At 36.7% G+C, this 24173-nt stretch overlaps 1 protein-coding gene across 4 annotated transcripts in view; it reads left to right on the forward strand.

Moving 5' to 3' along the window:
* The window catches only part of CRIM1 (cysteine rich transmembrane BMP regulator 1), a 173887-nt gene that overhangs the window by 103281 nt on the left and 46433 nt on the right, over positions 1-24173 (forward strand). For 3 of the 4 annotated variants that reach the window (XM_014876733.2, XM_088161353.1, XM_088161352.1), the window contains exons 5-7: positions 1568-1689; positions 14295-14477; positions 18458-18655. In XM_014876733.2, coding sequence (XP_014732219.1) covers positions 1568-1689; positions 14295-14477; positions 18458-18655 — 503 coding nt within the window. The remainder of the gene's footprint in view (positions 1-1567; positions 1690-14294; positions 14478-18457; positions 18656-24173) is intronic. The other variant, XM_088161354.1, reaches the window with a different exon arrangement.

Consider the following 24173-nt stretch of genomic DNA (forward strand, 5'->3'; position numbering starts at 1 on the left):
GAAAATGTCACAAGCAAAGGTGGGATAAATAAAACTTTGATTTTTGTGCTTTTATTTTTTTGTTTAATCCATTATCCTTTACTGTTATGGGAAGTGTAGTATTATTAAGAAACAAACAAATAAAAAAACAATCAAGCAAAAAAACCTCACCTAAACCAAACCAGCAAAGAAAAAAAAAAATACAAAACCTTCAAATGCCTGCTCTAAAGCTGTTACTATACTGTAGCATATATGTGCACATAAAGTTAAATTGCTTCACTTTATCTTGACATATTTAACATTATTTGTGAAATGAACTTTATCTCTTTACAGTAACATCATTCTGTAATACAGTATTTTAAGAATCCTTTTCAAATAGATTAGTAGAGGCTCTGTGAGATTCCTTGACTTGTATTTCTTGCAAATGTGCTTTTGAGAAATACCTTACACTGGAGATTATAATAATTTTATCTAACACTGATGAGATTAAAAACCTGTCTGAGAGGTGGTTCTTCCTCATTCACCGGATGCTGATCTGAGATGAAATGGCTGTTGGGCAATTAAGGAGACATGCATGGCAGAGGAGAACCAAACTTCTTGCTTTTTGAGCATAAAGAATGAGCAAATGCATTAAGGGCTGATGCTGCTTTTTACTAATGGGTTGTTTAATGTAGGGAGTCTCTTGGAATACTTAAAATATTTGAAATAGTTATTAACAAGTAGAGTTCTTATTTCTTTAACTCATAATTACAGGATCTTCTATTATAGAATCATTGCTGCTTATCCCTATAATGTGCCTATTGTTCAGGGCAAGAACTCTGTTAAATGTAAACTTATGAAAAGTCTTAAGAGTTTGACTTTTAAACTGTTGTGTTAATCATAAAGCAAAGAATCTAGAAGCAAACATTACTATTGTTTATCCACATTTTATATCTCTCCATTTGTTAGACTGTTTTCTTAAATAAGCAGATAAATACTACTTAAATGGAGTCCTTTTAGAATGATCCAAAATTATCCACAGTATTTAATATACCTAACTTCCCACATTGTTTGGCATCACATTAAATTGGTTTCCCTCTCTGCAAACTGTAGCACCATCAACACCAAAAGAGAACTTCCAATTAATTTCATTCAGCTTAGATTTAATGAATATGGTCTTCCTTTCTCTTTAATTTTTCCCAAGATTACACTGAATATAATGTGGTTTCCTAATGAGAGAACACCCTTCTGATGAGTGAATGCAATTTCTGGTATTAGTATTTCATGAATTTTGATTATTCAATACAGAATCGGAGAAGAAACTTTATTTTTTGAGTCTGGAGCACACAGTTATTACAGTTTCCAAATTCTTACACAGAGCAGATCACTATTGGTGTTGCACACTACCACCTTTTTTGTTTGCTTGACAGCCAACAGAGTTTGGATGGGTAAAAAGAGCCCTTCAGGTTGATACGATATCTTGGTTGTTGAGCGAGTAAAGAATGATTGTAAGACACGGCTATGCCAAAGCTGTAACTTGTGCTCTGACTTTCACCTTGTGCATGGGTTCCTTTACTTATGGTTTTTCCTGGCTGTTGTCTGGTTCCAGGTGCGAGTGTCTCACGGGTCTCTGTGGTTTCCCCATGTGCGAGGCGGGCTCCGTGCCCCAGATCGTGTCGCGGGGAGATGGCACGCCTGGCAAGTGCTGCGATGTCTTCGAGTGTGTCAATGGTAGGTGGAACTTAATCTCGCACCTCAAGAGCAGGGGTTTGTGTCTCTCTGGGGGATGCTGGGCATTTGGTTCGTTTTCATTGCATTGTCAAGGTCTATGAGAGTTGATTTTCTTGAATTTCATTCAGTAAGAAGGAACTGGAAGTTTAGGTGAATGATGTGTCATGCTGCTTTAGTTTCTGAAGCACTTTTCTCTGTGACTCAGGGAATTAAGGTTTTAGCAAGACTCCCTCACTGCATGTCTTTCACACAGTCTTTTGCCAGTAGCAAATACCAGAGGCCTTCTATAAAATGTGAAATTTTTGTTAACCATCACAGCTGCTGTGGCAGCACTGTTGGTGAAAGCATGCTGTTCAGACTATGGGGTTTGCTTTAAGAATCAAATGCAAAGAAATTTTTAACAGTTTAGAAATTATGATACAGTGTAGGAATATATTTGTTATCATTCTTTGCCTCCCAATCAAAATGTTTAGAAAATACTTTAAAACCTTAAATTTATCGTGCAACTCTTATCTGAGACTGTTCTGTATAGAGAGCTGTATGCTCTATCTAGTATATGCTGTGTATATGGGGAATTGTGAAGAAACAGTATTTGACTACTGGTAAGAAGGAAAATACTCTTGAAGGATTGCATAATGATGTCTGGCCATTAAAAATTACAAGCTGTCACAGTATTAATTAATGACTATTTATCCAGCAATAATTGACCTTGTTTAGTGGTATGTGTATCAAATGTCTGAAACAAACATTTACAAACATTTACGATTGTCGTTGCAAATGGAGAGAGATTTCTCCAGGAGAAGGTCTGTGTTATTTACACATAGCAATATCTTAAATGCACAAATGCTGATTGAAAAAATAATAGTGCATGTAATGGGAAATTATATAAAAAAATAAAGTTTTCCCATATGAATAAAAGAATTTTTATCAGAAAGAGTCACAGATTCCTTAGCTTTTAGAGTAATTCTTTCGCTATTTGAGTAAGATTGTATAAATGCAACTTAGCTACTTCTTGTTTATGTATACTAAAGTAATACTCATCTTTGTTTCATATTTGTTTCATTCTGTTCAAGTATCATTTCTGAATCTGAGTTACCTGTGTGAGACACCTCAATGCAATGTTTAATTCAGGATTTACTTTAGCAGTTTGAGCAAAGAGTATACTGATACAATGTCTCATGCTAATTGCTTTTCTTCAGCCTGACTCTTATTTGTGGATGCTGCTGACAAAACTGTTGCACTAGATATATTGTAGCAGGTGTGAGATGGAGCTGTTTAAATTGCCCACTTTTTTTTTTTTTTTTTAATGGCATCCTCATGTCCCATTTCCAAGTAGGAGTTGGATTCATTTTTCTTTGGTAACAGTGAATTTGGACTGTCTTTAGCACTGTTGCCCTGGGCATCACTGCCTTACTGTGCACTGTAGCTCAGTCCAAAGATCAAGCTGATTTTGGATCAAGATTCCTTCTTGCCTTTCAGGCTTTCCATATCTTAGTAGCCTATGACTACAGAATAAATTGGAAGAAGAAATAGGAGTTTTTGAAAGGAAAGGGGTGCCACAGAGGGAAGCAGAAAGGGCAGATTGGAGAAAAATTAAGGTTTTTAAGTTTGCCTTAGATATGTCCTTAAAAATTAGTTTTAATATATTCCAGGCTATTATCAAAATTATCTTTAATAAGTTCCTCTTTAAAAAAAAAGAAAATAATCCTGAGAAAACTGGTCAGAAAAGTTAAATACTTTTTTAAGAAAATCACATTTGTCATTATATTACTTAATGCAACAATCAAATTTCACAAATGAGTGCTGTATAATGTGATTTTAATGTGCTTCAAGCAAACTTGCAGGTGTAGTTATTAATGATGCTCCATTTTGGAAAGAGGAAATAGTTATAAATCTGAAGATGATTAATATTTTTAATAACAATCTGTGAGCAATTATAAAACTACCCTTGAGTGTGTGGCATTTGTATTGTGTGGCATATCATTGGTAGAGAAGATGGAATAGTCATAGAAAATGACATTGCTTTATAATTTGGGTTTTTTCAAATGCATTTTAGCATATTTAGGTGGGGTTTTTTTCAGGGACAGCTACTACAAATAAGCCCTCTAAAACCTCTAAATTCCTAGAAAACTAATTCTGGCAAGAACTTCTAAATAAATGTTTAATGCAATGACAAACTGGTGCATGTGTGTAATAAATCCCTACCATTGCTTTTGTCAGTTTAAAATGAAGAGGAGGGGGGAGTGTTCTTTGTGAAACTGATAGTCAAATTCAATATCCAGTTCTGGTTTTTTACAGTATTTTGAAATACTAACAAGTGCAGAGGAGATACAATTGATATCAGTAACAGATGGAGCAAATATCTTACAGTTATAGGCTTAGATCAATTTCCTTGCCTCATTAAAAAAAAAAATGCTTTCAAAGTAAGAAGAGTCAAATCTGTAAGATCTAGGACAAGCTGTTCTCAGCAGTGAGGGTGGCTAGCTGTTGGCATGAAATGCTAGGAGGATGTTGAATTCCTTATCTTCATCCTTCCCAATTAGGATTAGATGCCTTTTTAAAGCATGTATTTTAATCAAATGCAATTTAATGAGTTTATAGATGGTAACTGGGGAAGTTGTATAATCAGCATTACCAACAAGTTTGATTAGTTACTTCTATGTTTGAAAACCTCTGAAAACAAGCAAGAGGATGGAATAAAAGATAAATGTATATACATTAATATCGTTTTCCTGCTATTGTAACATCTTTTGAATTAAATAATTAAAATAATTAAATAATTTCCTTGGCAGTGGGGGGGGAGCAACCAGGAAGAATGCTGATCATCATTGCCTTAAAATAAGGGCATCCATTGCAAATTAGTGTATGTAGACTGCAAAAAATCCAATTTATATTTAGGTAACCCTAATGATGGTCAGAGTGTTAAAGCAGGCCAGACTTCTGCAATATTTATTGCAATTTTGTGCTAATGTGATAGATGCAGAATTATATGTTCACAGTATGAGTAGGTTGGCTTTACTGTGTAGGAAAGAGCTCTACTGTAGTTATAGAATAACAGTGGCCAGTGTTGAGGAGATAGTAAATAATGGCTGCAAAATACATGTCATGGAGAGAATCTGCAGTAAGTTCTCTTTGTTGTTTGTCAACAGTTTGGGGATGGTTCTTTTGGAGAGTTGTTCTTTTGCACGTGTTTTTCCTGGATTTAATATAAAACTGATGTAGAAACTCTACAATATATATGTAGCTTTTGTGTGATTATCTTTGTTACTGGTACACACAGTCTCAAACTAGCTTCTGGTTAGTCTGTCTAAGAAAAGCATATTAATCTGTGGCAAAAGAAACTCCTGCAATAATTACTTCTTTTTCAGATTGTAATGGTGGTGTTGTTATTTGATTGTAAATACAGCATGAAGGCAATACACTAGTCTTTATTTTCCTGCTTCAGATTGATATTGGGTGTGTCCTTATGTTTCACATCATATGCAATCTGCTGCTTCTCATAGTTTATTCTGTAATTATATAGACATTATAAATCACCAAAATAACATTTATTCCTGCTTGGAAAATTATCCTGGTATTTTCATTTAATTGGAGCTTGTTGTTAAGTAGCTGCTGTCTGTAACTGTCCAATCTTTGCATAGATCAAACTTTTCTTAGGACATTTTAATACAAAAAAAATAGTTTAGAAAGTCCTGAGAACAACTTTCTTATTAGTGAGAAGAAAAAAACTGTATTGCAGATAGATTCCAATACTTTTGAGTGATATTTTAAACAATAGTTCTGTGTAATATTTTAGGCATAATGAATGTATGCAGATATGAGTATGTTGCATAAAGCTGTTATACTAACTAGAGACATAAAGTTGTGCTTTTTAAAGCACTGCTGTATTTAAAAGATTTCACTGTTACAGTTAATGCTTACTGTCATTAGAATGTGATTCTTGTTCCAAAGGTCAGTCAATTGTAAAGGTCAATTTTAAGGCATGCATTGGTTTCTTATTTTTAAAGGGAAGCATCTTTGTAAGTAAAATCATTCTGTGTTTTTAAATAGTGGTAGGAATCAATCCAAAATTCCTTCTTTGATGTGATCAAGTTCCTTGTCATGATTTATCTAGGGTGAGTATTTGAGCCATCTCTGAGCATACCCTGCCTGGTCCTTGGATATCAAAAATGAGAGCTCAAACAACAATGATGGCTGCAACATTGTGATTTCTTTCTGCTCCTTTTTCCTTGTCAGGAGAAAGGTCTTTACTGTTTAATTTGTAATTTAAACCTTGCAACTCTATGGAACTGTTGGCAAACAGTGATTTAAAATCCAATAGAGATAGGATTTTGTCAGTCATCTGTGCTTAGATGGCTGACTGGCTGTTTCTTCTTATCTTACATTCTTGAGGACCATCAGAGCAAGCCCTAGTTCACACATGTAACATGTAACAGTTTTAGCCTGAAAGACACAGAAGTATGGATTGCTAAATTTAAATCTATTTAAATACATAAAATAATATCAGTAGAGGTATAACTGATGCAACTAAATACATCACTACTTTTTGCATATGAGAATCAGAGATTTGCACAATGGTGTTCATTAGTAAAGTTTTCAGGGAAGAGCTACTTCCATAGCCGAATGTACTGATTTCTGGAAGTGTGAAGTCGGTACAAAGGAAATAAAGTAGCATGGGAAATCTATAGCAAATAATTTCATCTTACTGTGTGAAACTGAACAAAGAGGTTTTGTCTGTTGCATGGTTCAGCTGCCCAGTTTCTGGGAAAATGAGAGTCAGTATTGCTTTGTTTAAAGGCAGACTATGCCAACTGCTGTGAAGTTTCCCCACTGGCACTTACCTGAAAACTGCTTTTCATCTAGAGAATACTAGATAGTATGTGATATGTATTTGGGGAAAATTGAGTGAGAGATTCCCAAGATATGCAGTCTTCAAAAAAATCCTGCATTTTACAGAACCTAGTTTCTTCTGATCCATACAAAATATATTATTCACCAGGACTGCTAATCCTGGTGTGCTACTTTTACTCATGGGGGAGCTTGTAAGGAAATAAAATTGATTCAGCATTAAATTACAAGCATCAACAAGTGAGTCTAAAGAGATTAAAAACTGCATGTGCAGCAAGAGTTCAAGTGCTAGGAAACAAGAGCGAGTATCCAAACTTGCCTGTTCTCTAATTAGGTATTGATGCATGGATCTCTTGAATGTAAGTTGCACTTAAAGCACATACTGACTGTGAGCTGTGCCTTGGAAATTTGAGAGAGCAATTACCAGGCATCCTGCAGCTGCTGCCTTCTGTCTGTCAGTCAGGGCTTTCACTTCACAGTAAGTTTCCTTGAAAACAACTGCTACTTCAAAAATATTGTCGATTGGTTTGTGAAATATGATACATTACGTGTGTGAGTGGTCCTCATCAATGTGTCAGCATGGTTCAAGGTCAGGGGGACCAGGCTGCTTTCTGCCATGGCCATGTGTGAGCTGTGATTTTAGAGGCCAGATCTGCCAAGGATGGCTGTAGAGTCCCAATTCATTTTCCCTGGGGTTTGAGGTGTGGACTTTTATTGCCCTATTCATTGGAAGTGGGACTACCTGATGGATGCATGAAAATAACTGGCATTGATCCAGGGAAGATCAAATCACACCTTCCCCAGGACTGAAGACTTTGACCCTTTCTATACTGCTGGTTTAGGCTGTACTGATAATTGTGTGGTAGTACAGACCTGGCCTCCTACATCAGTAAGACCATTTGATGTGATTCATAATCAGTATTTTATAACTGTTTCTGTGATTTTTTTTTTCCCCCATTTGAGAAGATAAACTGACATAAAGGAGGCATTTCTTTTTCCTTTGTGCCTTCTGGCTGTTTTCACACTTGCATCTCTATAAGTGGTACTGCATTGGAAGAGAGATTAAAAATCCTCTTTAATCACACTTCTTGTCACCTGTTGGTTCACTTGCTCCTCACATCAATTGCAGATCCATTATTAACCTCATGGTGCAGAAAAGGATAAAGGTCATTCCACTATTTCTAAAAGAAATAAGAATGGCCTGTTTCTACAGGGAGCATCAATGAATACTGAAAGGATTTGATGGGGAATAGAGGGTCAGCAATGAAAATATTCACTTAGAACGAGGAATGAAGTCCAAGTGAAGTACCTCACAGTACACCATCTACCATGGAGTTCCCATTATTTATTGCATTAATCTTGTCAGTCTTTATTGCACTTTCATTAAACTTACTTTATGTGTGCTCTAAAGAAATAAGGATTTGACCAAGGTAACAGTCTGTCTCTGAACTGAGAACTAAATAGTCCTAATACTAATTGAATTGTAGTGCATATTTCTCTTTGGCCATCCAAAATCACAGATTTTTCTGGCAGACTTCAAATAGGCAGCTGCTTAAAGAAATAAGATGCAAAATTCAGCTTGTGAGATGCAAAAGATAACAAATTGTTTGGTACATAAAAAGATTAACATTAAAAGAAGATAATCTGATACTAAAAAGGTAGAGGGAGTTACTTCTTGTGGGCTGAGGTTTGGTTTTGGAGTTTATTGTTTTTAATTCAGTCAGAACTGAATTAGCCTGAAAAGTATTTGAGAATCATCACCAGTCACAGCTGGATGAGAATTTGGTCTGTATAATGAAAAAGTTGGTCAATCTGCCAAACCAAGTCAAATGTTTTAGATCCTCTGAACCTGTATTGTACTTGCCCTAGTGAAACTGGGAAAAGTTTGTGAAACAATGCAAGTCATTACCAGTTATATTTAAAACAGGGGAGAAAAGGAAAACACAGAAAACTGAAGGCCAGGCAACCCAAAATTCCTGGTAAAAAATAGTCTGTAGATAAATTGATAAAAAAGATGGAGTAGGGATTTTCAGGACCACACCTGAATGTGAAACCAGACTCAAAACTCTGCAGTGATTCACTAGGACTGGGAGGGTTGTTCAACTGGAAGTAGAGACTGAGTTTTAAATACAAAGTTCTTTTTTAAATAAAAAAGGACAAAATCTATTTCACTTATTTCATGTTAGTTAATGAAACACAAGACACTGTATAGATTCTGTGAAATTATATGACATATACAAATAATATTAGATGTCAAATGGTGCAGCTCTTCCTGGGTTTAAAAGTTTTTTAAAAAATTAAGTATATACTTCTAGAGTTTATTTTGGTGAAATAGTAATTTTTTTTGCCAAAGTGAATTGTCTTGGTAGACTTAATATCTTTAGTAATGTTCTGGCTCAGATAGTGCTGGATTTTTAAACTTGGACAAAGTTGCCAATACCTTGGAGGACAAGGTTAGAATTCAGTATTTTTCTCAAAGCATGGAAGACATGGCTAGACCTGTTATAATGCCAGACCACAGCTTTGTGTTACAGGTTTGGAGATTTTTTTTTTTCCCCACTGCAGTTTTTAACTTCTCTCATGCACTAGAGGCTTCTCACAAATGTCCTGGCAATGCATGATGGGCTGTGCCAGTGCCTATTAGTGGTACTGTTTCAGATGTCTGTGCCCTATTAACATGCCTATTGCTAAACTGGTCACAACGTGTATTTTCTCCTGTGATGGACTGACAGAGACCACTGGGATTTAAACACATTCCTCTGTTATGAAGAGCATATCTTGCTTCCAAGGATTGTTTGGCAATTTCATCAAGAAAATCTGTCACTGTTTGGGGGTTTTAGAGCATAGCCACCACCCTTTGTAGCTCTAGCTCCTCCTTTGTTGTCCTGGTATTTTCCTGTAGTAGGACTGCAGGATGTTAAAAAGCAGCACTGCTTAATTTCTAGAAGGAGTCAAGAGAAAGAAGGGGGACAGCCTCGTAGAAAGTCACAGAAACAATCAAACACTAAAAAACATGACCTGATGGCGAAAAATTAAAATTGAATGAAAGGTGTACATTTTATTTGTAAGAGAGGATGTAGGCAGTGACACCCTGAGTTGTCCTGAGGATGAGTCCTCTTAGCAAGAAATTTATATTCTGGAGGACAGAAAAGAACTGTAGAACATGAGACCTCAAAGATGGGAAATGTAATGAAGTTTAGGGGAAACTTCCTTTACTATTTGTTTGTTGTTTCTGTCTTGAATTACTTGAATTACTCTTCCATGATTTTTACTCTGTTGCAGTAGATAAAACTGTGGAATTGTTTAATAGGTAGGTTGTGTTTCCTCCATTACTGGTGGTTTTGAAGAAAATATTAAGGCAGAGATGTATCAGACAGAGCTGAATTTGGGTTTTCTCAGCATCCCAAGTATCTTCTAAATTCTTTTACAGACTGTAGTTGCCACAAAATAGTATTTCATTCCTTTAAGCTGTGAAAGTATTTTTAAGCAATTGCATAAATAAATGCATTCATTTACAAATTATAGTTATAGTTCTATTTTAATTCTGGTTTCTCTGTTTCTGGATTACCTTTTTAGAATGTGCAGGACCAAAGGACTCTCAGAATAGTCCTGTAACTGTGTTAATAGGGAATATGCTGCAATATAATATGCTGCAATAATAAGGAATATGCTGCTTAGGGAAACTAAGCAGTGCCACCTGAAGAGTTGGAATCCAAATAGCTTTTTCTACCTACCTTGTTTTTATATGCCTGCATGGAAGCAACAGCATACAGTTGTCTATAGTTTGTTATGGGCCAATTCCAATGACATGTAATCTTCTCTTTTTTAAACTATCAGCTCAGCTTTTGAAAAATGGAAAGCTTTTCTGTGTTTTGTTTATATGGACAAAGGATTCAAATTTATCAGTTTCCTTCCCTTTCATTTAATAGAAAGTTCACAGCACTTACTCGAGTTCCTCCTAAGGCTCTGGTACAAATGCTTCTTTATACTGAAGGAAAATCTGAAGTCCTGGAATCACAAACTTTTTAATCTTTTAAACAACACAAAATTGTTTTGAATCTTGCTTCCGGTTTGGGAGAGCTGGAATTTCTGATACTGCAAAAGAAAATGCCCAAACTTGCCTACAGAGAGCTGATGCCCTGAAGCATCTCATGGGCTTGGTGTAACCATGTGCAGAACTGCTGCCTTGCAAGGGATGGTTTGCCAAACTTGCATGTGCTTCTGAACTGTTCTGTGAGTCTAATTGAAGAAAACAATAAGTATTAGGAAGCTATAGAAATCTCAATAACAGAAGTTTTACTTTGTAGTAGTTTAGCCCATAGAACTAATATCTGTTTCATTAGATTTACATGTAGAAGGTAAAATACCTTTGAAAACTAATTTGGTAAAACACATTGTGTCCCTTTGCAGCTCAGGTTGGTGATAAAGGTTTGAGAAACGATCACTGTTTGTGTTATTATATGAGGCTATGGGCTTGGTTTAGTGCGACATTTTCAGGCTCTCACCCCCGAAGAAAAAGGCCATGGCCATAGGATCTGTAGAGCTAAATTTGTGTCAGAACTATTTTTCATTTAACTCTGTGTCAGGAACTTTAATGCCAAATCAAGTCAATCGTAGTCATGCTTGGCTTCATGTAGAAGCAGAGATATAATTTGTTCTGCCACTACCAGAAAAAAACCACCTTTCTTTCTGGGGACCATCCCCTCTGTCCTGGCTTCTTTCACAGCTGGGCAGTTGTGTGTTAGTGCTTGGGCTGCACTGATCTTGTATTACTGGGTTATCTGAGAACTTGCAGACATTGAATTTATGTTCACAAAGCCATGGCCTGTGTCTCATGCCCATTGCTTTGTTTTGGTAGTCTGCATCACAAACAGGATTTGGAGTCTCAGATATGTTTAACTGCTTTGTGCTATGAAGTTTTGGCAATTTGAATTCCTTTGTGACACACTCTAAACTTGCAGACTCCTACCTGTAGTTTTCTCTTTTTTGGCAGAAAAATGAATTCATGAATTTAGGAAAAGATGCATTTATTTAATGTTAGCTTTCTGTTCTTTTGTCCCTTGGTGACTGTCAGATCAATAAGGCAATAAAATTGACTCTTAAAAAAAAAAAGCAAAAAACAATACATAAAAAAAACCCCAAACAAACAAAAAAACCCCCACAAAAACGGGGAACTGAAAGATCTTTCAGCATATTGTGATGGAAGAAATGCATTATTATAATTTCATTGTGTGTTGCTCACTCTTTCATCAGGCTTCCACCTGCAGTATTTAAAGCTAGAGTTCTTTGTTTTATGCTTGTTTTGCCTCGACTCAGTCTCAAGACTGGAGTCTTACAGATGGTTCTAACAAAAGTAATCCTTGTCTCATAGCTGGATGCATAGGCTTGGGTCTATAGTTTAGTCTGGATATATACACTTACCATAAGGCTGGATGGTAAAAATACACACAAGGTGTGTATTCTACAGTGGTTTTCATTGCAGGAATAAAACATGCTGGTTCCTTACAGGATTTGCAGTTACTTGCATAGTCTTGTTTGGACATTTAAAAATAACGATAATTAATGGGAGATGATGGTTCAACGTCTAATAAGGCAGGAGTTCATCTCTGCTGTTCAGGTATGGTGGAATCAGTAAAAATCTGGAGAGCTGCAATCAAAACAGTGAAGCCCGAAGCAAATGGATTAAAGGCCCTTTGAGTTGTGTTGGCACTTTTCCTTTTTGAGAAGGTTTTTAAACTAACAGCTTGAGCTGCATAAACTTGAAATATTTCTCAAGTGTTTGTTTATGTGAATTGCTTTCTAATGAGGTCATAGCTGTTTTCCCGGACACAGTGGTATTTCCTCCTCTTGCTCTTACTTTTTATGCTGCTTTCTACATTATGCCTTGAAGACAGAACAGGCATATAAAAATCAAACATCACTCAGGATACTTCCAAGTTTCAATTCTAGTGCTTTACAATCATTTTAATTGACTCAAGGCTGGACCACAGTATAAGCATATATTGAAAGAAGTATTTGAAATGCTTTAGAGTTTTAAAGAAAACCTGTGTCATTTTCAAGAAAAACTCAGATGTAAAGTTTTTAGCTCCCAAAAGTTAAGAGAATTGGTGTGGATTGAAAGGAATCTGCAAATGCTGATTTTTCATTTAAATATATTTCATCTCTCATGTGAGATTGATCACTAAGCAAAAAAAAAAAAAAAAAATCACCTGACCATAAAGTGGGCATAGTTTTCAACTCTGTGTGGCTAGGCATTAATATGTAAATAGAGAGTCTTTACCATCTGTTCTACAGAAATCAGTAACATGGACAATTGTCCTTTCTTTTCTTTGCTGTTTGCTTCAAATGAAATGAAACATTATGGATTTACCTACAGTATTTGATAATGTTGGTGCTGAAATAAATAGCTTCCTGTTTGCAGAACCTTTGTTTTTTCAGACTGCTAGATATACAGCTTCTGAAAAAAACAGACTGGGGTACTAGATACTGCTGTACTTCAGGTGGCTGCTTTCACAAATTTTGGGCTTGTGTAAGAGCAGGCCAAAGTTTTATTCTGAAATGGGGAATAGGGAGGGGGCTTAAGTCACTGAGTAATATAATGATGATGCTGTGAAGTCATGATTTCCTAATGACTAATGTGACAAACTACAGTTATACATAAATTTGGAGTGTGTTTTCTACAGTGTCTTCAGTCACAGTGATTCAGCCCTAAGCTGCACAGTGTTATGGAAGGGGGGATCAGTTGGGCTGGTTGAACTGAGTGGGCTTTGCTGGCAATAGGTGGTGGAGGTGGGTTCATAAATATGGGGTAACTGCAAGGTCAAAACCTCTGTGAAGACCTTATGATACATACATGATGTGTAGGTCTTCATAATCTGGAACCAAATCTCTTTGGTGTATAATAATAATGAGAAAAAGCTGATTAAAACTGCAGACTGTTTCGTTGCTTTAATTAGCATCTTTTTTTCTCTTTTTTTTTGAATGTTAACAAAATAAACGAGCAATGTTTCCAAAATACTTAAACTTTTGAGAGGCTCTTAGTTTCCCACAAAGTTTGGCTTTAATTATATGTTAAGGCTCTGCTTTAGATTGAGGCATTCAAGAAATATCCATCTGATGTTTTTGAAACACTGAAGTGATCATATAACTGTTATTACAATTGAGTTTGTTGGGGTTTTTTTGGTGGGGAGTATGGTTGTGAGCTGGCTATTACAGCTCCAGATTGCTTGAAAAAAGAAATGTTCAGTTCTGCATAACAGATCATGCAGTCACAAAATGTTTGGATTTTGTTGATTTGGGTTTTTTACCTATGGATTGGACAACTTTTTAGTGCAGTATATCCATCTGAGTACCAAGTCCTGCAGAGAGGAAGATTACACTTAAGAAACATCAGAAACTGACTTCTTAAAACAGAAAAACATATTGTTTCATATGCTGAAATTTAAAGTAGCTTCAGGCTCATCGAGAATGAGAAATATTTAACACCTACAAAGAAATACTAGTGCTGCAGATTTTAATTTTTTTAATTGTAGACAGTTGCTCTGAAGGCTATTTTGAGCAGCATTTTATTTTCTTCCATTGTTGAAAGAGAAAATAAAGTATACCATGTTCTTAAAATGAAATTGTATTTGAGTTTACAAAATGAAAGAAAAATCAACTGACTCTTTTGTATCTGTTTTTGTCAGTAGCAACATGAGCTTAACTATTTCCTGTTTAACGGTATCTGTAAAATACTTTTTTTCTTTTTCTTCTTTCAGAAGTGAAGCCAACTTGCATATTTAACAGCATGGAATATTACGATGGAGACATGTTCCGCATGGATGCTTGTCGGTTCTGCCGGTGCCAAGGGGGAGTGTCCATTTGTTTCTCTGCCCAGTGTGGTGAGCTGCACTGTGACAGGTACTATGTGCCTGAAGGAGAGTGCTGCCCAGTCTGTGAAGGTACATTCTCTTTTTCATCCTGTCTGCTTTTAATTCGGCTGGGTTTTTTTTATTTGCCTGCTCAATGGAAATGGGCAAACAAGGGCTTTTGTTCTTCTGAAGTTTGCAGATTCCTCCTTAATTCAGTTTATTTCTTCATTTTTGCTGTTCCTGAATGTGCTGTCGTGTTCTTTGCAGTGCTTCTCTGACTTTGACACCACTTCTTAGACATGGTCAAGTGTGCCGTGCTTTTTGGGGGCCTTCTTGACAAGTGACAGAAAAAGCTGTTTCTAATTTCTGCACAGACATTTAGACAGGCAACTCCAGAGCTGCCATTGTGGCCCTGGGACAAATTTCGATTGCTTTGCCACCTGCTTCTTGCTCTGTTCAGCAAAGCAATGCAATGTCAGTGTTTTCCTCTTCCTCCTCTGCTCTGCTGAGAGCCGTGCTAGCCCTGCAGCCCTCCTAAAAAAAGGCTCTGTGGGAAATCTCACTTTCACCCTCTCGCTTATATTAGAAATTATTGGAGGCATCTTCTGCCAGAATACAACCAGATTTCCAGCAGAGGAAGATGGGGTGGTGCTGTGCACTTGGATCTTCAGTGAGGATCAGGTTGTGGCCACCAGGCAGTCAAAAGGGCTGTAAAGCACTTTTAGTCCCTTTGTTTAAATGTGGACATAGGAATATCTTCTCAGGAAATGAAATCACCTGGAAATCTGAAATCTCCTCTTCAGAGGAGAAGAATCTAGTAATTACTGGCAATTCCAACCACTTTGCAGTCTCCTTAATATGATTATTCCTGTAGTTCTTTGCAGGAGAAGATTTATTTTAGTCACGTTTTATCCCAAGCAAAGAATTAGAAAGTAAAGTACCCCATAAAAATATGTCTAATAGAGGCAGCTGTAAGAGCTGGACCTTCTCACTCAGCACAGGATCTAGGGAAAAATGGCTTGTTTTGTTACAACTTTGTGAAAAAGCTTTATGAAAGCTTTGTGAAAACTTTGGAGATTTAAACCCAAAATCTGGATAATAAAATATTAGGTGGGTAAGTTAGGAAGTAATTTTTTAAAGAGTATTTATAATTTTTTAATATTTTGGTGTATGTTTTATATATTTTAGTGTAAGTTTGTATCGAGTTGATACATGGTGTTCACATGTAGAGAAACTGAAATGCAGATGTTGTAGGTTTGAGTATTCCGGAGTGATACCAATCCATATTTGCCCAGAGTTTAAGACCTGGCCTGGACATTCATTGCTGACTGTACTTGAAGGCAGGATCCTAGATTTTTAGTCTTTCCTGGTGCAGTTGCACCTACACTTACAAGAACCTTCATGCTGTAAGGAAAGAAAAAAAAGAAAGTGCTATACTGTCATTTAATGACAGATTGAAAAACTCTAGAGAAGGCATGTCTGATGTGGTGAACCCCCCCTCCAAGTAAGTGCAGATCCACTCTTGAAGAAATTGCTGTAAGAGCTGCTGACTTTATGGAATATGTAAAATCTCTTGGATTCATTTCCTATAATTACTATTTTTTCTCATAGGTGAATATTCCAAGATTTGACATTATGAAATCATTGTGACAATATATAGATTTATAAATAATGGATCTATATAGATATGCTCTATCTGTCCTCTCGGTCATATTCAGATATGGGTGCTGATTTTTCACATTGCATTGCAGATCTAGGTATCTCTATCCTCTTCAATGATTTAAATATTCAGCTACCTTATTTATCAATAAATTGTTCTGTCATGTCATCATACCACAGTAAAATTTTATTTCTCCATTTTGCGACGTTTGAATCAGACTAGCAAGACAACCTGATAACTTTTCTTTCAGGTTGGTGAGTTGGTGTGTATTAGTGTGCCGTGGAAATTTCTTCTTTAAGACTTAGAGTAAAATGGTTAATGATAGATAATTTTTAAGTAGTCCTTTTTGCCTAATAATGACTGTGGCTTAATGCCAAGTTACAGGGTCCTTCATCAAATCACCTGGTCTTCTATGGCTTGCTTCTTTCTCCTGTGTATTCTTTTGATAGGGGTTATGGCACTAAATGAAGGAAATCTGAATTCTGAGTGATTTGATAGTAAGATACATGGTGGTTTTTGCTAGAAATCCCTCTTGATTTAGTGGCATTGTTTTAAGTGAGCCTAGTCAACTGGCACCATTAATGTATTATAATTGTCCTGGTTCCTTTAAATACTTTTTAAAAAAAAGGAAAAAAAGGTGCCTCTGGTCCCTTTTTAAATAACTTGGATAAAGCTGACACCTAAATTGACAAGCTCAGGTGTTTTAAATGGGCAGAACATATGAGCCCACCCATTCATGCTTTTCTGCTTGTTGAAGAAGTGGCATTTTTTCTACCTGTTCTTCTTCTGTTGAGTATCTCATGACTTGTTACCAAGGTGATTAGTTGCTTTCTATAAATATTTACTTGATTATAGAAATATCAAGATATACAAAGCTTTTTTTTCCCCAAAATGTTCTAAAATGGGAAGTACTAAACTTGGTATGATTTATGTAGTACAGGCAAAAACCCTTCTTGACTTAACTCCAGGAGTTCTTTCTCAAAGTTCTGTAGGCTATATCAGCAGTAGGAGATGCAATTTGCTGGACTCAATTTGTAGCTTCAAACATTACTGACCTTTTAAGGGTACCAGGAACTTTGTGCTTTGAGTTGCATAGAAGACTATTGCAAGTAGCACAAGTCTTGTATGCCTTTTCTGTGCTTTTTCTGTATTCCTCTGTCAATCAGAATCCTGTGCATAAGTGGAATGATAAAATTCACTTCATTTCTTTGTGTATTATTTGATTTTTGGCTAGGTCAAACCAGTTATTTACAGATGCAAGATCATCCTAAAACATGAATGGTGCAAAGTTAAGAATTTAAGAAGTGTTTTAAATTTTAAATGTGTTATTTTCACAACCATCTGGTTTTGGGCTTAATCAGAATTTTACTAAAATTCTGAATATCAGTACAGCTCAGGATGGGGATGACATTGTGTGCTGTTTCACTCCAAATATTTGGAGTGTCATAAAGTGGCTTAGCATAAGACAACAGATACTGGCACTGCTACAGATTTTTTTCACATTCAAAATGCATTGCCTTCCTTCTAAAGGGGACTGATGAAACTTCAAAGAAATGATCCAAGTTTCATTCAATCCTTTTTTTCCTTCAGATAGGACATCTTATTTCTCCCAAGTCCTTCCACCTTAACACTCCTGGAAAATTAACTTATAATAAATCACTTGTGCTTATTTGATGTCTGCTAAAAAAGATGTTTTCAGGTATATTTATTGCTTTTAATATATCAAATTTGCTTCAATGTGTAATTTGTAGTACTGCTTGCTTTGCAAACCTGACCTACTTACTGTATATTCTCAGATACTTCCTTTCTGAGCCTGACAGTTACCTTTTATTAGCTACCATGATAAGTTGCATACATTCACATAATGTATATATCTTTTTAACTTAATATCAGTGCATCTTACCGCATATTACCGCATCTCTGGAGTACTATTATTTCTGAAGAGTAAAAGCTGCTTTTATTTCAAGTAATGGGTTGTCATACAGACAAACTTGCATGGAATTTGAGGATAAATCTTACACAAAGTATGCTCTCTACAATTCTGGTATTTAAATACCCAGATATTAATTTGATTGCTAGCAGGTAAGTGGGACTTGTGGCTTTCAAGAGGCAAACTAAAATGAAGTTGAAAAGTGACCCTGTTTAAAAAGGTAGTGTATCTCCAAAACTGGGATGAGAAGCAGCTTAAATGCTCTTCCCATTCCAGCGCCAGATGTGCCAGAGGCCTCATTTTTGCTCATGGTGTCAAAGGGTGTTGCAGTGCTGGCATGAGTCATTGCAGTGGGTTGTTTAGAAATGTTGGTACAGCGAAAGAACCAATAGATCCAAGAACCATTTCATCCTGAAGAACAGAAACATAAAATTACAACGTTAATTAAAACACGTTCCCTTGCAATTGCTGTCATTCCAGACCCACTGTATCCAGTGAGTAACCCTGCTGGCTGCTATGCCAATGGCCAGATCCAGGCTCACGGGGACCGCTGGCGCGAGGACGACTGCACGTTCTGCCAGTGCATCAACGGGGACCCGCACTGCGTGGCCACAGCCTGCGGGCAGAGCTGCCTGAACCCTGTCAAGGTCCCTGGGGAGTGCTGCCCTGTCTGTGAAGGTACGAGTGGTATTCCCCCTCGCCGGGCTTTGGTCTGCCATGGCTGCTGCTTACCTGCCAGTTCTCAGTTCACTTTAAAATTTTGGATTGAAGAAGCTGGTATGGCGTTGGCTGGGTACTGAATAATTACTGAGGGCACAACTCATCAGCATGGTTTCACTATACATGTGTGTTGGCAATCCCTGGTACTCCTTTGGCACAAAGAGTATAGCAAGAGGTGGTTAAGATCAGCATTATTTACTAATTTTTCTCATAGCTTTGATTAAACCTTATTAATAAATATTGGAGAAGTTAGAAGGTCAAAATGTTTATCATTAGATATCACTGGCTATTAATTGGATTATCCCTGTTTTCTTCTTCATCACTGTCATTTAGTTGCAACTAAAAATCTCTTTGTACAACATCGTTTGATATCGGACATAATTATTTCAGTGAAACTCATAAAAAGGGGTATTACCTGGGAGAGAGATTAATTTTTCAACTTTACAATTAGTTTTTCATTTATTTGTGGAAATACATGTATGTGGTATAACTGACTGAGATTTAAACTAACTATAAGGTAAAATGCTTTTCCAGCCTGAGAAGACTTGCAAACTGAGACATTAAAAAAATATTTTGAATTTTGTATGTAAATGTACATCTAGAGCTGCATTTTATGGAGTAGCTGTTCATCAGAAAAAACATCAGATAAATTTATAAATGGTTCATCTGGACCTAGCGCCATCTTCACATTATACGAACCCTTGCAGGTGCTCAGTGAGTTGACACTTAAGTTTTTCTCATTCCATCTCTGATTAAAAAAAAAAAAAAAGAATTTTGTATATCTACATGTGTCTGAGGGCCCTTCTTGGTTTGCAGAATCCATCCAAGTAAGCTCACTGTGATACTTACATTTTAGGATAAATCTGAGGAGCATAAGGATTTCTTACAGGTGCTCTTTAACTCCAGAGTTCACATCACTAGGCATGAAGAAGGTGTTTGATGTAATGTGCAAAAGCTGCTGGTGAATTCTACAGAATTGCTCTGCTTGCACTGAATTAATGTCACTGTGAGGAAGCAGGTTAACTGCTGTTAATCCCCAGTGATCACCTCAGGATGGGTATCTCATGGCCTGTGCTGTCACCCCTCATTATCTAGGTGTCTGAGCCAGCTTGGGAAGGGAGTGCAGAGAGAGGCTGATGGAAGTATTTTCAACATGTTAATACACTGAGAGGATTCTTTTCCTCTAATGAGGGAAGGATAGGCAAATGTCTCTATTTTCCTCTTCCAGACTGGAGAAAATGGATGAGAGATAATGGAATTAAATGCATATATATATATGTATATAAGCTAATTATAAAGAGCCGTGGGAAGCAAACACAGGGTCAGGCATAGGTTTCCATCCTTCATTGCTAAAGGTTGCAAAATAAACAAGCTGGTGCTTCATTAACAGTAATGCCTGTGCAGTGCTCTCAGGACACAAGTTAGGTCCCCTGGACTAAGTTGTGTAATTCTATGCAGTTACAGGTTTCTACTTTTAGAAGAATATGTAGCTACAGCTCTTTAAGTCCATAAAAGTTGTTCTGCAGTTGCTTGGGTGAGTGACTTATGGAGTGCAATCATACTTATGATACAAATGGATGAAAACGGACACAACAGAATTGTGGAATCAATATTTAAACGAGGTCCTTGTGTCATCTAAGTTATATTTTATTAAAATATAGTCTGGTTTCTTATTTGTCACATTAGCTGATGTATGCTTAATTGTAGTCATCTAATTTTGAGTGTGTCATGGAAGGCAGTGATACTGAATGGTATTTTGAGAAACTTCTTAAGTTTTAAGCTTAAAAGCATCACATTTGCCTTGGTGGGGTTTTTTTTCAATGGGTAATGAAATTATGTAAGTAGTGGAACCAACAATTAGTAGAAGTGCTTCTAGTTCATGCTAGGACAAAGTTTCAGCATACTTAGGTACCAGTGGTCAGAGAACATCTGAAAACACTTGAATCCTCTCTTTTTTCCCTTCCCTCCCCAAAGCAAACAAATATAACTAAGCCAGATTATTATGATCAATTATTGCAAATTACTTAACTCCAGGAATCCAGATATGGGATTATTTCAAAGATCAAAAAATACTGGACTGTTAAAACACAATAGTGTGTTCAGATGCTAGCACTCTGATTCAAAAAATTGACTTTGTAGGAAGCACCTTTGGATGATTTGAAGTTATTTAGCATCTGAGACTTAACAACTTATCTTGCAGTAATAACAAATGAAAAAAACCCTGAGAAATGAACCATCAAGGGTACCAGCAAATCTCTTGAAGTTATGTTTTGAGGTATCAAACAAGTTCAAGGCTGTTATGCCCTGCGATTAGCAGCCTAAATAGAAGTATTTAGATACATGAGAGCAAGGTATCACCTGATTTGAAGTATGAGCCCTGTGTGCCTTTCTCAATCTGTTAACATTTTTGTTTGAAAGCACCCATTAAGAAAATCCCAGAACATTAGGGGAAAATAGCAATGTGTGGTGGTTTGTTAGATGTTGACTGTCTGCATTTAACATTAAGAATGTGTATCTTAATTTATTTTTTTAAAAAAGGTAGTGTTTGAGCGGATGGCATCAGTGACTTGTGTGTTAGCTGTAGACTTCTGGCCCACCTCCAAGGTCAGATAGCTTCATGTATCTTAAGCCTTAAATCTGAGATTAGTAGTGTTTCTACTTGGGGTAATGCGTGGGGTAGGAAACAAGTACTGTCTGCTTTCATTACAATACAGCTGTCACTTGCTAGCCCACTAGGCAAGGAGCTTCTTTAGATTTCTGTTCTCTGGTTTTCTCCTTGTTCTAAGGCTGAACTGGAGAAGTATGCATGCCATGGGAAGAGAGTTATAAACTTTTCATTCCTTCGCACAACTGTTTTTTCCCGAATTTTACTTATATCATTTTAATGGCAACCTAGTCCCATCTAAAATGCTGTTTTGTTTCTGCCATCATCCAGCCACCTGACATCTCTATTTTCTTAATCAGGTAAGCTGCATGGATCAGTGCTCCTTCCCATTTTAAATCAGCTTCTCACTCTTTTTTCTGAGCATTGTTTCTGTTGATGAAGTTCTGCTGCTGATGCTCACTGTGTTGTCCATGACCTGCAGGGGTGGTGGGAACAGGGGAGAATAAGGTCCTGGCTGGGAAATTGGCTGACAAATCAATCCATTGATTTTAATGATTCTAATGAAAAAACATGTGCAGCACATTTTAATGGAGCTACAAGCAATGAAGTAAATTCCAGGCGCATTTTTTCCTAAAGAGGAATAAAATGCATTGTCAGCCATTTGATGCTTTTCTGCAAACCACCTCATTGTACTTGCATATCCACAGCTTAACCTGAATTTTGCAATGCACTAAATGAGCAGAAGCATTGACTGTCCTGTGCTCTCCAGTTTGGTTTCTCCATCCTTCTGCTTCTCTAATTTCCTACTGTTCAGGAAAGAGAAGCAGAATTCTTATCTAGTGTGGGCAAAGGTCTGGCATCAGTGATATTATACAAGTGTCATATTTACAACTGTGTGAGTTATTAAAGCAGAAAAAGCAGTGTACTTCAGCGATGTGTTCAATAAATGGGCAAAAGTAATGTAAACTTTGCAGCTGATTTTGAAATAGTAGTTTACTAGTGATTGTAAAGATAAACATACCTCATTTTGCACTCCTCTTTTGAATGACTTCCAGTTCTCACTCACATCTCAACACTCTGAACAAGAATATATACCATAGAGAAATAACATCATTTTGGCAGACTAGTTTCAAATTACTTCTTTTTGAAAGTCGCATTATGTAATTGCATCATGAATATACTTTGCTTTTTTGCTCTTACTTGTATACTGCATCTTGTGATTCAGCTGTAGCTCTTTTTGCGTTAACTTTTTCAATTTTTTTGTGGAGACTAATGCAGAATATAGGAAATAATAGTTTGTATTTTGACATCTTAACTATGCATCAGATCTAAAGCAGAAGGAAGAATGGAACCTGATGAAAACCCCCTAGTACCTTAGTCAGTTTAGTTGCTGATGGGACCAGTTCATGTCCATATTTCTTTTTAGAAATAAATGTTAGATAAAGAATAATAAGGAAGACATTTATATGCTTATCACTATTTTTAAGGATGCATTTATTTCTCATCGGACTTACATTTACATTTGAAAGAGAACCCACTTCCAGCAGCCAGCTTCAATTGTGTAAGCTTACTTTAAACATGTCAGATATAAGCTCTTTAATATGCAAACCAAAACATTTAGTCAAAGATATTTCTGTAGTATATTTTGGTTTGAGTATTGAGAGATACAGGGATTTGTGGGGCATGAAACTGATGAGAAAATTGCAATCAAAGCTCCTTGTGGATCTGGCCTGGCTGTGGCTCATCCAGAGTAAAAGGTTATAAGTATCAGTCACTTCTGACTCTTCCTCCCTGTCTTTGATCTAAATGCTGCTGTACCTGCAGTTCTGCCAATTCAGTTATTTCTTGGCTGGTTTATAATCAGTTTCACTGAAGGACATATTTGTTCTCCTAGATATATTTACATTCCAGCAGCTTCATAAGGATAAATTTTTTTCTTGGACTACACTTGCAAAAACTTTTTCTGCCAGAGGTCATATATAACGTACTAGAAATTCTATGTACAAAGATTCTTGAAATATGAGCACAGTATGTCAGCACGCAAATGTATTCAGCCTTTGAATGTGGTAAATTCAGACCAAACTTGAACATTCCCATTCCCTCATGAAGAAAATCCTGATGTTCTTACTACCACAGTGAGAAAACCAGGCTGTGAGGATTGTAGAGACTGAAGTAGCTGTTGACACTCCTCTAAATTGGAGACCAAGATGGAGCAATATTTCTGTTACTATACAGAGTTGATTTGTATCTATTTTCCGCAGTAAACCCTTTTTAATTCTTCCTAACATGCTGTTATATACATATCCAAGGTGTATATCCTGTATGTGTGCTATGCAATACACGTTCCCATGTTGATTGGATGCCCAGATTGTTTTGAAATGTATCATTTTCTGAATGCTTGCCTTGGGTTTGCTGTACTTGGGGAAGATGGTAAGTCATCTCAATCTTGCCTGCTGCTGTTGGAAGGGGAGGCTGAGTGAGGTGTTTGAGATGCTTTACACTGGAGCTCCCTGGGGAGATTGATGAGGAGGAAGAGAGGAGCATGGGGGGGTAGATGCATGAAGGAGAGGGGTGTTTATGGATGAGGGGTGCCAAAACAATGAGTTTGTATATGGATTTAATTTCCAAATCTGTGGGCCAGCCTCTCTTGAGTTGCACTGGTATCCACTAGTATCTTTACCAGCTCTGTTTGATGTTTTTACTAGCTAGCTCAGATCAAAGCTAAATTTATTTTATCTATAGACAACAAAGCTAAAAAGAACAGCCAGTGTCTTGGAAGGCAGAGTATGAATTCATATATGTTTTGAAGCAGAGAACTGATAGAAAGATGCTGACCAAATTCAACAAGGGAAAACACAACATGCTATGCTG

This window comes from Sturnus vulgaris, chromosome 3 (assembly GCF_052056855.1).
Source record: "Sturnus vulgaris isolate bStuVul1 chromosome 3, bStuVul1.hap1, whole genome shotgun sequence".
In the NCBI taxonomy this organism is placed as follows: domain Eukaryota; kingdom Metazoa; phylum Chordata; class Aves; order Passeriformes; family Sturnidae; genus Sturnus; species Sturnus vulgaris.